The sequence below is a fragment of the Mycteria americana genome, chromosome 21, assembly GCF_035582795.1.
Source record: "Mycteria americana isolate JAX WOST 10 ecotype Jacksonville Zoo and Gardens chromosome 21, USCA_MyAme_1.0, whole genome shotgun sequence".
NCBI lineage: Eukaryota > Metazoa > Chordata > Aves > Ciconiiformes > Ciconiidae > Mycteria > Mycteria americana.
Window position 1 is genome coordinate 5,483,843 of NC_134385.1, and position 14,355 is coordinate 5,498,197.

Sequence of the window (14,355 nt, forward strand, 5' to 3'; positions counted from 1 at the left end):
GTCCGCAGGCAGAGCCGCAGGTGAGGGATGCGCAGATGATGCTCTCCCTAGAGAGAGCGTGGGTCTTCTCACCCCACCCGATTCATTAATAAAGCAGCTTTGCATTTTGAAACGATCCCTGTGTGGCTCAGAAACGCCTCCCCGGAGGATGCTGCTGAGTTGGGCAGGAGGATGCTGGGGCAGGAGGAGGATGCTGGGGCAGGAGGAGGATGCTGGGGCAGGAGGAGGATGCCGGGGCGGGTGCGTGGTCCCGGCAGGAGATGTTGCAGGCAGGTTCCCCTCTCGTCCCCCGTCATTTGCCACGTTGGGTTGCAGCCGCTTCCCGAGGTCAGGCTGAGCCCCGGCCAGAAAATGAAGGGGGAAAACTAAAACAAAAGCCCCCCGCCCTGAAGCAGCTCCTGGCATGGCTCCTCGCAGCGTTTCGGGCTTGAATTTCCTGCTGCCGGTTTCCAAAGCGTGGCCCAGGGCCCGGCATTAGCTCTGGCTGCAGCTGGTTAAGCCCAAATGAAAAGTTATTTTCAGATAAAAACCGACCTCCTGGCACATCCCCTGGGATGCTGCTTCGGGGCAGACCCCGCCGGTGACTTTCTGTTGTTGCTGTTTATTGCATCGAGCCAGTGCCTAAATAATTTTGACATTAAGCAGCCAAATAAATAGCTGAGCCGGGGGCTGGTATCGCTCCCAGCGAAACCTCAGGGGTGCTACCGACTCCCAAACCGCAGCCGTCGGCCCCATCTCTGCTCCCCTGCGAAGGGGGATGCCGGTACCCAAACTTTTTGGGAGAGTTTGCACTGGAAAGAGAGCGCGCCTTTTCTTGTAAAGCAGGAAAAAAACCACTGCAGGGGGGTGGGGGGAAGCTTAGGGGTTGTTTTGGGGAAAAGGGGGGTTCAGCAGCCCCGCAGCTGGGGGGTCTCGCATGGGGCGGGCTGGGAAGGTGGAGATGGGGGAAGGTGGAGATGGGGCCGGATCTGCTCCGGGCAATAGGGCACGAAGCAGATACCGCTCCTGTTTGAAAGGCAAAATAGAAATGAAAATGAAAAAAATAAGAATAAAAATTGAAACAAAAACATGCTGAGTTTCCAAAGGGAGGAAAAAAATAGAAGGTGTGCCAGAGCCTGACTTTTCCAAAACGACCGTGGAGAGGTTTCGTTTCTTGCAGGCTTTAATCGGCCGTTCCCCAGCCCCGGTGCCAAGCGCTGTTGGTAATGAGGGGCGACGTGGACGGTGATGAAAGCCGGGCGAGAGACAACAGCATCGCCGGCACAACCCTCCCTGGCTCCCGCAGCCCTGACTCCCGTCCCCAACCCCATGGGGTGACAAAAAGGGGTGACGGGAGCCCCCGGCCAGGGATGGTTCCTCTCTGCCCAGCACCAGCCCCGGGACAGGGGGACACCGGCCTCCGAGCTGCTGGGAACGCTTGTGCTGAGAATATATTTTTGCCAGAAAAGGCAGTTTCCAAGCCATTCTGCAGGGATGTTTAGGTCTGGAGAGGGATATTGTCCCCGAAGTTTGCAAGATCCGAGGCTCCGTGCTCGCTTCAGACCAGAGAGAGGAAGAAGCAGAGACAGGAATGAAAAAAAAAAAAAAAATTCATGCAGAGAAAATATATTTCAGCCATTTATGTGCACCACAGCGGGCTCTGGTCTTGGGAAGGCAAAAGGCAGAGATCCCATCTAAGCAGCAATGCCACATTTTGAAGCCTCCCGAGTCACCGGAGAGCAGAGCCGTCCTCGCCCCTTCGCCCTCATCCACCCTTCGACACCCGTGGCATCCGCGATGAGAAGAGCCGGGGGGGTGGGACGGGCTGGGCGAGCCCCCAGCACCGGCAGACGCAGCTGCTGCGGATGGACGGGGCGTTTCTGGCCGGAGAACAGGATCAGGGCAGCGATCGGAGCACGAGGGGCACCGTTTACTTCTGGATCGACGGGGAGGATCGGGGTGGTCCCCGGGTGCCCGGCAAGATGCACGTGCCGGTGCTTCAACAAGCCAAAGCTGCTGCTGCTGCAAAAAAAAATATCTCCTTCTCTGCTTCTTGGTAGGTGACATCTCCCCGGAGATGGGGGAAAAGAAACAGGCAAAGAGCATAAAGATGCTTTGGAAGGACGCAGCCATCACGGAGGGGCCGTGGGGATGCTCCCACCTCGGTGCCCTCGGCAGCCACCGAAGGCTCCGCGTCTGCCGGCGGTGGGTGCCCAACCACCCCCCGGCTCCTGGGACTCTGCCAGAGCCAGAGATGGACTCAGTGTTAAAAAAAAGAGGGGGTTTTCTGGGAGAAGAACCAGCTCAAACCCCGGCGCCGTGCCTCCCCGGGTCACGGGAGGACAGCCCGGGGGAGGTTTGGCCGGGTGTTCGCACGAGCCGGTGGCACAGCTGGGACCCTCCAGCCCCTGCCTTAAAAATACAAAGGTGAAGGATGCTCCTCCAGTTCCTATTTCTTTTAGCCGTGCCCCATCACTGCTGCCCCGTGGCTGTGCCACGGCCGGTGGGACCTGACAGCTCCTCACCCCTGTCCCCATGAGCCCTCCTGGGTGGGCTTCACCCACGGGGACATCGGGGGGACGCTGCAACCGCGTGCCGGGGGAATCCACAGGAATCGGGGCTGAGCACCAAAGCAGCGATCAGCCCGCGCCTTCCCCAGGGGCAAACGTGGCAAATGCCCTGGGAAAGGATCGGGAAAGAAACGCCGGAGCAAAAATTGCTCATTTGCAAGAAAACGGGCAGCGGACGCTTCCCTTCTCTGGGCTGCTGAGCCCGGAGCAGTCTCCCGAGATGGGATGGGGACGGCATCCCGCAGCGCAGCCTCACCCAACGGAGTGAACCCTGTTTCTCTGCTTCATTTCTCATTTTATCCACATTTTCCTACTGCATTTTCCCCGCTGTGATGGGTTTTTGGAGGGTTTTGTTTGCGTGCTGCCTCCTCTCCGGGGATCGCACCACCCCAGCGCCAAGGCTGGCTCCCCGGCCTCAGCCCACGCCGCTCCTGTTCTGCATCCAAAGGGCACCAAGTGACGCGATGGCACCCAACGGGGCCAGCACCGACGCTCGCCCCTACCTCTGCCCCGCCGCATCCTCCCACTACCGCATCCTGCCGCTACCCGCATCCTTTACCCCACCGGAAAGCAGCACAAATAAACCCCGACCCGCAGACCGTCTTTGGGAACCACCGCACCCCAGCGACTCGGTTCTGATTTCTCAGCTGCCTGCACGGCAGGAGGGTGGGCAGCAGCACCTCGCTCGCTGCCTGCAGCTCCCCAAGCACCTTTACATCCCTGCTCTGCAAAAAAAAAACCAAAACCCCAAACCTTGAGCTTATCACCTTATCCTGCAAATATTCAACACCTGGTTATAGAGCACCCACGCTCTCTCCAGCTGAGCCTGGCTGGGGGCAGCACGGCCTCGCAGACCCTCTGGGACCCGCTCCGAGCATCCCGCAGGCGAGACGATGAGGCGAGGCGGGACCGCGTGGCATCAAGATAATATTTAATAGCCCCGTCAGGCTTACGTGCTCTGGTCAAGCAAATTTTCTGGTGGGTTGAGGCTGGGCGAGGGGCACCACCCCCGCCAAAAGATCCCCCCACCCCAACCCTGCTGAAATAAAGTGCTCCAGGGGCTGGTGGGGCTTCGCCTGCCCTGCATCCCCGTCCTGCAGTTTGTGCTGGGTCTCAAAGCGAGGGCTCCTCTGGAAAAGCCACCAGGAGAAGGGCTTGTAAGGCCAAGGGCATCCACCGGGAAGCTGTCGAGAAGCAGCCAGGAGAGGACACCCCACCTCAGGCGAGTCCTCCCCCAGGAGCAGCGGGTCGGGACCTCGCTCTTGGCAGCCGCTAAAAAATGCTGCCCCCAAACCCCTCCTGGACGTGGGGTTTTGGGGTCGCTGGTGGGTGCTGTGGGCCAGGATGAGGGACGGCAACGTCACAGTCGCCGAGGGCCATGGGGACGTCAGACCCGCGTGCCCCGCTCCATCCCCACTGCCCAGGAGCTGGGTCGGGGCTCGCCCCGGCCCTGGGGCTCGCTGGACTCCAGCAGCCAGTCTGAGGACTCGCCAGTGCTTTCCAGTTTGGCGTAACCCACCAGGCTGACATGGTCCAGCCGGGGCCAGCTCCGGTTCTTACGGTCCTTGATGGGGGCCACCAGCAGCACCCCTGGCCGGCCGAGGTCCAGGGACTTGGAGTGTCCCGGGGTGTGGAGCTGCGCGTCCGGGCTGAGCTCCGCCGCCGGCAGCTCCGTGCCGGGGCAGCTGCCGTCCATGTTGACGATGACGTGGCCGCCACGGTCCTGGCCGCGGGGCGCGATGCTGCCGTTGCTGGGGAGTGGAGCCCGGGAGAGCCGGGGGGCTTCGGCGGGGGGCTCGGCAGGGCCCCCCTCCGCCCTCTCGCCAGCCCCCCGCGCTGCCGCGTCCAGCAAGCGGTTGTTGAGCTTGATGACGGGCAACGCCAAGGCACCGACGGCCGAGGAGAGGAGGGACTCGGCTCCGGCGCGGCAGGAGAGGCTGAGGTTGACCTCGGCGGAGGCGCCGGAGCGGAGGCTGAGGAGGGAGGCGGCGGGGGATGCTGCTGGGGGCTGGAGGAGCTCGGCTGTGGTCTGGAGCCTGTTGGGGCCGTAGCAGTTGGACCACTTGCTGCCGGGGCCGGGGCAGGGCTGGCAGGAGAGATCCACCTGGTAGCAGCCCTCCACGCACTCGGCCTTGGCCTTGGGGACGGGCTGGCCATCCCCATGCTGGCAGTGCCTGTCCTCAGGGCCGGTCCCCTCGGGGAGCCCCACCGCCATGGAGTAGAGACCCTTCTGCATCAGCCTGCGGGTCTCCATGTCCCTGTTCTCGTACAGCATGGTGTTGGCGCAGATGAAGATGAAGAGCCCGATGCCCATGATGACAGGACCGATCAGCTTGAGCTTCTCGCTGTGGGGCACGTGGCGCCCGGCGGCCACCTCCCTCCTCACGTCCCCCGCGGTGCTGGCATTCCCTGCGCCGGCCCCGGTGCCCCCGGGTCCCCGGTGGGGCCAGTAGCCCACCACAGCGATGGTCATGCCCACCAGGACCACTGAGATGCCCACCATGACGAAGGCTCCTGACGGCGAGCGCATGCGGAGCTGCCCTTTCACCGGGACCTCCGGCGGCGACTTGCGCCGCAGCCTGCGTCCCCGGCGCCGCGGCGGGGCGGGGGGCACCGGCAGCTTGGTCCCCCCCGCCTCCGGCTCCCGCATGGGTCCATTGGTTTTGGCGCTCTCGGCAGTCATCGTCTCCGGCTCGGCCGCTCTTCCTGCAGGGTGGGGAGGAGAAAAAGGGGGAGAAGAGGCATCACTTGATGGGTCTGGGGGTCTGCGTGCCCGGGACGCTGGGAGCATGGGGACACCAGGAGCATGAGGAGCGTGTGGACGCTGGGAGCACGGGGATGCTGGGAACATGGGGACCACAGGGACACTGGGAGCGTGGGGAGGAGTACATGGACACTGGGAGCATGGGGACGCCGGGAGCATGGGGACGCCGGGAGCATGGGGGGCACGGGAACACCAGGAGCGTGGGGATGCCGGGAGCACGGGAAGCATGGGGATGCCAGCAGCATGGGGGGCACGAGGACACCAGGAGCACGGGGACGCCGGGAGCACGGGGGACACCGAGCCCGCAGGCTGCACCACATCAGGGACCAGCAGCTTTGCTCTCCTCCTTCGCCTGCCTACTCTCCTGGAGTTGCTTCTCTCTCCCCGCTCGAGAGCAGTGGAAGGGCTAAGGGGCTCCCTCCGACCACGCTGCCAAAGCCTCAAAAATATCCCTAAACCCCCCGGGTTGCCCAAGGCAGCGAGGATGGCCGGGACCCCGCGGCACTGGCACAGCGACGTCGCTGGCATCGGGGGGCCAAAATGACCTGTCCTGGGTCACCGAGTCCTACGACACCTGCAGAAGGGCGGCACCATCCAGCTCGGCTCGGCAGCAGCGAGGGAAGGGGCCGTTTATTTGCCCGCTGGGGAAACTGAGGCACGGCTGCACATGAAAACCCAAACCAAAGGTCTGGCAAAGCCAGACCGCACGGGGCCCTGCAAGCGATGCAGCTCCCCAGTTTGCTCCGCTCGCTATCCAAACAGGACCTAAAAACCTAAAGCAACGTCCCATCGGCCTCGAGCCGCTCGTCAGACCGCGGGACCCACCAACCCAGCACCCGCGCGGGATTTTAGCTGAAAGAGGCTTTTCCCCGATCTGCTGCTGTCTTCCGCTTCAGGGGGAAGCCGACCCGCTCAGTGCATCCACAGGGTCCTGCCCTTGCACACACCGAGATAGAGCTCCACATCCAGGGATTTATGGGGCGTTCCAGAGTGCAAAGCATTTAATTTTATCCAGTACCTTGTTTCCCAGACGAGCAAGAAGGCGTCAAAGTTGCTGCCAAAACCAGCCGGTGACCAGCCCGGCAGGGAAGCATCAGCTGGGCTGGCACCGTCGTGCACAGGGTAAGCGGTGCCCTGCGATACGGGGAAGCTACGACACGCTCTGAACACGTCTCAGACCGAAAACGTCTTTAAAAAAAATAAATAACCTCATGTTGGCAGGAATCTGTGTCCTTGCAGCCCGGCTGCTCGCTGCTGCGTGCCCAGCAATGGTTGGTAACGTGGGCCGTGGCTGGGCAGCCCGGGCAGGACGGCGTGGCTGTGCCCTCGCCCGCGTCTCCTGGCACTGCCGGGGCCGGCGTGGGAACGCTGCCCGGGCTGTTCCCAAACGGGGGCCGGGGCCGTGCCGCCGGCGTGAGCGGGGAACGCTGCAGGGTGGCCCCCAGCCAAGGGATGCTGCGGGAGGGGGCTCGCCACGCCGTGCATCTTAAATTGCAAAAGAAAAGCGTTCAGGTAGCCCAGCAGCCCGGCGGCATGGATGTTCAGCAATTAAAAGCCAGAAACTAAAACCAAGGAGAAACACCCCGGCAGGAGGAGCGCGACTGCTCTAATTTTACTCCCCGAGATGAATGAAGCGCCGAGACCCAGCAACCAGCATCACCGATGGCAGAAAAATAAGACGCTAAGGTTTTTTTTTCCCAGTCTTAATCATCTTAAGGTGTTATTAGCATCAGAGGGAAGGAATTAAAGATACGAGTTTCAGGATGACAGCGTGTTCCTGGCACAAGGCTGTCAAGCTGTGACAATTTGAATAAGGGAGATTTAAAGGGGAAAAAAAAACCAAACAAAAGTCCCAAACAAAACCACCCGAACCCCCAGCCCACTGCTGAGTGGGGCGTTAAACCTTGCTGTGAAACAAGCCGATAATCCTGCCTTGCAAAGGGGGAAACACAATAAACCGACAGCAACGGTCACCCTGAATGGAAAAGGAGTTTCTAAATATTTTGGTGTTAAAGGGAAACAACCGGGCACTTGAACGCATCCCAAAGACTGTGGGGTTTTTTGCCTCCAAACGCCCTGATTTAGGTTGTGTCCCAGCTTTCTCTAATTACCATCTTAGATTCAACTTCTCTTAAATTTCTATTAAACCCTTTAAATGCCTTGCTGGCTACTTAGGGATTAAAAGAAGTAAAACCCCCGAAACCACAAGAGCTGAGCAAAGGCGCTTTGATACCGGCTGGGGGGGGATGTGAACCCCCCAGGGCTCACGGCCCCGAACTCGCCCTGAACACACACCCCGGCCACCTCCCATTTTTGGCCCCGAGCCTCGGCCGAGCCTCTTTAACCCCAATTCCGCCGTTATCTCCTTTAACCCCCCGAGCCCCCGCGGAGCCAAAGCCAGCGCCCGTGGGGACCGCGAGCATCGCCCCGGGTCCCGCCCAGGGCCCGGTGTTGGGTCCAGGTGACGTTCACCTGGGCCGTGCCGGGCTGCTGTTCCCCCGCTTTCGTACTGGGTACGGCCCGGGGTCGAAGCGTGGGAGCCGGGGTGCTTAAAATTGGGTGCAGCAGGACCAGAGGGTGCCCATCCACCCCGCATCCGCGGGGTCCAGACCCAGGCTGGGTCTGAAACAACCCCGTTCCCGTCTACTCTCCCTCTTCCCGGCAGAGGGATGGAGACACAGGGCAGGAGGGACAGGCAGATGCCGGCAGTCTGCCTCCAGGCAGGGAATCCCCCTCGCCCCCTCCCCAGCCCCCTGCCACCATTCCTGCCCCGAGCGTCTCTCCCCTTATCTCCCCGCCGCCCGATAGCTGCCTGCTTTCTGAAGTCGGAGCATTTAATTGCTCAGCGTCGGGGCTGGTTGTTCCCAGAGTTCAAAACCATTATTTTTATTAATAGAATCCCCAAGGTTATATAAGCTCTTTAAAAAAAAAAAGAAAATTAAAAAAAAATATAAACCCCAGCGTTGCCATCCAATTCTGCAACTCGCAGACGCCGACACTCACGCGAATTAATTCAGTGTTGGAGCAGCGGCGCTGGACGCAGCTCAGCTGGAGGGCAGGGCCGGGGGTGCCGGCGGGGCAGGGGGACAGCCCGGTCCCTTGGCTGGGACAGGCGGTGGCTCGGGGCTGCCCCTCGCTCCCGGCCACCTCCCTCCAGCCCGGAGGCAGCCGTGGTTCACCGGGACCCGACGCCTCCAGTTTTGAGGCTTCGATTCCCGGTGGGGAGGAATGCCAGTATAGCAATGTAAATGCCGTTAGCGTTATAGAGCGAGATGAGGGCTGCTCTGCTGCCAGGTTCGGAGTTAAGCTTCCAATCCCCGCAATAAGCCTGGCATTAAAATAAACGCAAATATTTCTCTAATCCCCCCCATCACGAAGGCATATTGCTGGCTCCACCCTCCCACCCCAATCCTCTCCCGCCGCCTTTGCAGACAGACGCTCCTAAAATTTGACACTAAATCCCAACGCATCCGACGACAGCGGAGCTGGACTGGGGGTAGAGCAGAATTCGGGAAGGGTCCCTCTCGCAGGCGGGTCCCTGCACCCCTTGGGTGCTCCAGGGGTGCTCTGCCCCTGCCGTGACCGTGCTGTCAGCTTATGTTTGCAGCACGCCGCAGGCTATCAAAAAGCAGATTTGGCCTCAAAATCTCCCTCCGGCCGGGGGATGAGGGGCTGCACCGGTGCCTGGCAGTGGCAGCCTGGTGCGGTGTCGCAGGCGGTGCCAGCCCGTGGCCAGCCGGCAGGCTTAGGTGCTGGAGAGCTGCACGAACACCTTACGGACCGGGGCCAAGCGCAGGCAACGCTGAGGGCAGCTGCCTTCCCCTTGCAGGTTTATCCCCCTTGCCAGTTATCTTTCCAGGATAACACCCGGAAAGGGCTTCGGTGAGGGACGGACTCCACCACGTCAGCAGGGATTTAAAACCCAGCATCTCCCCAGGGCACGGTCCCATCCTGCGCCCAGGATCCCATCCTGCGCCCAGGATCCCATCGGGGGGGTCTCCTGCACGTCTCACCTGCAGCACATCACCCCAGGGGGCCGGTACGGGGAGCAGCCCGGGCTGTAACGAGCGCTCAAGAAACGCCTGACAAACAGAAAGCCCCTCGTTTTTCCTTTTCTTTTCCTAAAATATTGCGACTTTAAAGCCGCTCTCCTGACTTTGGGAATAAACTGATTTTGAAATTCGTTGCCAAATCAGCCAGCAAAGGCCGCGGCGTGTTTAAAGGCCGTGGTGATGGGCGAGACCCCCAAAGTGCTGCGACACGGCGCAGCCCCCTCTGCCTCATCCAAGCCCCCGAGGGAGCCCGTGATGCCAAAGCCCGTGGTGGCTGAGCTCCCCCAAATCCCCCCTCCGCAGGGAAGGGGGACCCAGGCAGCCGAGACCTTAGGGGTACGAGGACACGCCGAGCTGCGAGAGCCCTCCCTGGCTTCCCCACCCACCGGGGAAGGTACGGAGAATGGTAATGACAGTCTGTGCCGAGATGCGACGCTTAAAAATAACTCCCTTTTTCAGCCTAACCTCCAACGCCGCCCCCGGCACGGGGCAGGGGGGGATCGCGCAGAGCAGCACCCAGGCACCAGCTCCCCCCTCCCCATCTCACCTCCCACCCCGGCTGGAGGAGAGGCGAAGCCGGCAGGGGAGCAGCACCGGTCCCGGCGTGTGGCGCAACCATCATCTTGGATGCTCGGGGTGGTTTGAGGCCCCACGTCCTCGCCCGCGCGGTGCCTCCTCCTTTCCTATTTTTCGCAGTCCACTTCAAATTTCCCCTCTTGGCTTACACGTTAAAGGTGTCCAGAGAGAAGAAACAAGATAAAAAGCCGCTGGGCGTCTTTCTGGGACTCTCCCAGCAGAAGAAAACCCTGTCACCATCCCGGCGCCCACCAGCAGCTCCCAGCCCGAAGCTGCAAAGCCTCCCCCAGGCTCCGTCCCGAAGGGTAAATCTCCCTGCCGTGACCCCAGCACAAGTGTGTTCCCAACGTGGTGACAAAATCTGTCTCTCCGGCTTCAGCTTTGGCTGGGGACACCTGTTAATCAATCATAATTAATTAAGTTCCCTCATAGAAGCTTTCACATAAACCCAGTAACGCTGGGTTTACGCTGGGTTTATCATGGTGCGAGAAGGATTATCCCCCTTCCCAGCGGGAACCACCTTCTGGTCCTGGGCTGGGGGTCTCACGCCTGCTTTTAACGGGGCTGGTGATATATTTTCACCCTTGCTGCAGCACAGGAGATCCCGGCCGTGACTATTTACCCTCTGCCCGTCACCCAAAGGTGATGGCTCATCAGTCTGAAACACCCCCCGTTTCTCTCTCCACACCAGCAGAGACCTCAGCTTCCCCGAGCGAAGGACGGGATGGACGAGACGTTAACACCCAACCACCTCCGCTAAGCACTCGCTGATGGAGACGCCACCTCCGCGCCCGGCCAAGCTGCCGAGAAGCATCTTGCTGGCTTCCCATCTTCAGGTCACACATCCCAGAGAGCAGGCGGGAGCCACCGGGGCTACCACTGCCACCAGGGCTACCACTGCCACCTGGAACATGACCCGGGACAGCAGGCTACGGGGAAAGACGGTGCTGGGGTGGTCTGGGGACACTGAGGGGTCTGTCCCCTTTGCTTTCCACCCCCTGCTTGATGGGGTCCCCCCGGTGAGAAGGTCCCGATGGGCAAACGGGATGCAGCAACGCCCGGGAGCGGGGAGAGCCACCAGTGCCACCAGCCCCGTTCACCTTGACTGCTCCAAAGTCCTCTCTGCTCCCAAAACGGGGCCATCCGCTCAACTCCTCTCTACCCCTCAGGCAAAGAAAGTGCGTGGAAACATCCAACTGATTACTAATTACAAGAGCTTGCCTTACCCAGATTTGCTCTGCTAATTAGACTAATCTCTACGGCTGGGAAATGAGCCGCAGTCACCCATAGCGAGGAGATCACGCAAGTTGGATGGATGCTTAACTCATGTCAGACCCCTGTGAAGGGGATCGTAATTCCCGGCCGCTTCTGACGGGCTATTGTTTATGGAGACAATAGAAACGCCAGCAAATTCTGTGTTTCGCCTCCAAGCTGACGCCAAAATCAGGACATCTGCATTGCTCAACTTTTTTTGATATGAACCAGATGCAAATAATTAATAAATCCAAATTCAAGATAATGCAGGCATCTAAATTTAAACAGAGAGCGGATTTCTAATGGCAGCTTTTTGCTTGCTTGGAGGAGGAGGAGGAGGAGTGGGGAGCTCAGGGGGATTTCCTGGGAGAATTCCTGCCTCTTGGAAGCGGTGCAGGGTGGCAGGGCACCCGGGGATGCGGGCTGCAGCCAAGCACCTTGCAAATCCTCACGGCGAAGAGAAAAGGAAGGAGAGAAAAAAAAATCCGTAGGCTGGGATTTCCAGGGAATTAGGACCAAACTCTTTCTGAATTTGGCACCTTCCCTGCTGCTCCTTTGAAAAATCCCTGCCAGCGTGGAGGGAGGGAGGGAGGGGGGAGACTCCGGGGGGCTGCCAAATCCTCCCTGCTCGCAGGCACGGCCCAAGTTCTCCAGCGGGTACAAACACCTCCAGCCCACCTCCTCCCACCCAGGGACCCACATCCCACTTTGCCTACAAGCAGCGAAGTTCCCAGCCGTATTCCCGGCCGGGATTCCTCTGGCCTCCGGCATTTCAAACCCCCCATCTCCCCTACTCTTCACCCTGCAAAAGCCCCGTCTCCCCGCTTTTGTGAACAGGAATCAAGACCCACCTGGAAGCGAGACGGGAGCCGTGGGTCCGGCTGCGGTTGTTCCCCCCCTGCGAGCCGCAAAGCTGAGCCCCTTGTGCCGAAAGGCCCTCCCGATCCCAAAGCCCAGGAGCTCCCGGGATAATTTCCACCCGCTTCTCCTCTCTCGAGTGTCTGCATCAAATCCTGCGTGGGGATCAGCTGCGTGCCCGCTCCTCGCCTCAACCCTCTGCCAGGAGACTCGGGGAACTGCAAAAAGTGCTGGGATTCGGGCAGGGCAGCCGGCTGCTTCCCGGCTCCCGGTTTCTGGCCACGCAAGGGGGGATGTATCCACGCGTGGGCTCGCACGCGAGTGTGCGTGCACGTCTGTGCCTGCCTGCGTGTCAGCGTGTGCGCGCGAGCGTGCGCCCGTGTCCGTCTGTCCACGCGCTGTGTCTGTGCCTGTCCCTGCGTGCGCCTGGGCTCTGCGGGAGCGTGGCCGTGGCCGTGGCCGTGGCCGTGGGTGCCCTGTCTCGGTGGGTGCCCCGTCTGCGTGGGTGCCGCTGCGGGGCCGGTGTGCCCCGGGCTGATGTCGGCGTGCAGGGCCGGGGCCGGGGCCGTCTGTCCGCGTACCCGCGTGGGCACCCACCCGCCGGTGCCCCCCCCCCGGGGCTCCGCTCCCCTCCCGGCCGCCCCCCCCAGCCCAGCCCAGCCCAGCCCAGCCCGCACTCACCGGCGGCCGCCGAGCCGTGCGCCTCCCGCCGGGGCCGGGGCCGGGGCCGGGGCCGGGGCCGGTCCCCCGGGGGCGGCGGGCGCTGGGCTCCGCCGCCGCGGCCGGGGCCATGGAGCGGCGGGAGCAGCGGGGCGGCCGGCTCCCGGCTGCCGGCTCCCAGCTCCGGGCCGTCTGGGCGCGGGGCGGGGGGGGGCGGCGGGTTCCGCCCGGCCCCGGGTCCCCGCCCCGCCCGGCCCCGGCCGCGGCCCCGCGGGGAGGCGGAGCGCGGGGTGGCGGCGGGGGCCGGGCCGGGACCCCCCCCCCCCCCTCCTCTCGCCCCGAGGGCGCGGGCTCCGGCGGGGCCGGCGGCGGGTTCCCGGCCGTGGGAAGGTCGCGGTGGCTTTGCGGGGAGCGACGGGGACCTTCCCGCCTGCGAGCGGGGCCGGAGCCTGGCCGGGCCCCGGGGAGCGGCGGGGAGGAGGGCGGGCAGCCGCCGGGCCGGGATGCCGCTCCCTGGGTCCCCTCTCCGCCCGCCCCAGCAGGGAGCCCGGCCCCGGCATCCCCCTGCGCAGGACGGGACCCGCCGCTACCGGAGAGGATGCTCCGGGCCCAGAGCCCCTGCGCCCACCCCTGCGAGGCACCCGCGGATCCCATTTCTCCCGGCCAGGCCAGCCTGCGCTGGGACGGGGGTTGTGGCAGTTTCCCTCTTCCCGCTGTGAAGGCACAGGGGAGTTCAGCAGCTGGGAGAAAAACATTACCCTAAGTGAACTTTAGCAGCCCAGGCGTTTGATGCAGCCCCCCGCAGACAGGGTTTAAAGCAGGTTCCAGAAGCGCTTTCTCCTCCGGGCAGGCACAAAGAGGAGAGCTTCTGCAAGGAGCCGGCTTTGAGCGCAGCGTTTTACTTTTCTTCCTCTGAACTTGCCAAAGAGTCAAGCCCCCTCCGTCGCTCCACGGATCGTGGCACTGCATCCCTGCATCCCCATCCCTGCACCCCTGCATCCCCGTCCCCGCGTCCGCATCCCTGCTGTAAGCGCCGGCGGCACATCGCGATGCACTGAAACAACCGAGCCGAGCTTTCACCAACGTATTCGTGCACCAGCACCACAACACAATGCACTGGTAAATTCTGAGGAGATTTGGCCTAATTACACCCCTGAGCCACTGATGTTTTGCAGGCAGAGAGGCTGTTTATCAGCCTTTAATTAAAAATGTACCGAGCTTGCATTCCCCATCTTCCCCATAGTTGTGGTAAATCTAAGAGCATCAAACCAGACCCCTGCTCTCCCCAGGGAGCCACAAAACACAACCCTGCAATTCCCCGTGCGACTTTGCCACTGGCACCCGTAAGCAAATGCAGAATCCAGTCGGCCGGCTCTACGGCAGGCAGCATTGCCCAGGAAAGGGTTTTAGGGGTAAAGCTCAGGAATGGGGTGCAGGACGCTGGGTTCCTCGCCCGTCTCTGGCGGGGGAGCATCGTCCAGTGAGTCAATGATGAAAGAAAATCCCCATTTCTGGGTTACGCTGCGGAGATGCTGCACGGGGTCACCTTTCCCTGCCCTCTGCCGGGGTCAGTTAAAGCTGCGGTTGGGGAATTTTGGACCTTCTTGAGCGATGAGCGCTGGGGAAGGGCGAGGGATTACAG

At 61.9% G+C, this 14,355-nt stretch overlaps 1 protein-coding gene across 2 annotated transcripts; it reads right to left on the reverse strand.

Annotated features, from left to right (window-relative positions):
* Positions 1 to 3,419: 3,419 nt before the first annotated feature.
* On the reverse strand, positions 3,420 to 12,940 carry TMEM200B (transmembrane protein 200B). Of its 2 annotated transcripts, none has more exons than XM_075522386.1 (2): positions 12,735 to 12,940; positions 3,420 to 5,255 (listed from the first exon to the last, which is right to left on the reverse strand). In XM_075522386.1, exon 2 carries the CDS (start codon positions 5,230 to 5,232, stop codon positions 3,937 to 3,939), a length of 1,296 nt encoding a protein of 431 aa, XP_075378501.1. In that variant the 5' UTR covers positions 5,233 to 5,255; positions 12,735 to 12,940; the 3' UTR covers positions 3,420 to 3,936. The 2 variants fall into 2 exon arrangements, with proteins under 2 accessions (XP_075378501.1, XP_075378502.1); XM_075522387.1 differs by lacking the exon at positions 12,735 to 12,940 and adding an exon at positions 12,047 to 12,443.
* Between the last annotated feature and the right edge of the window lie 1,415 nt (positions 12,941 to 14,355).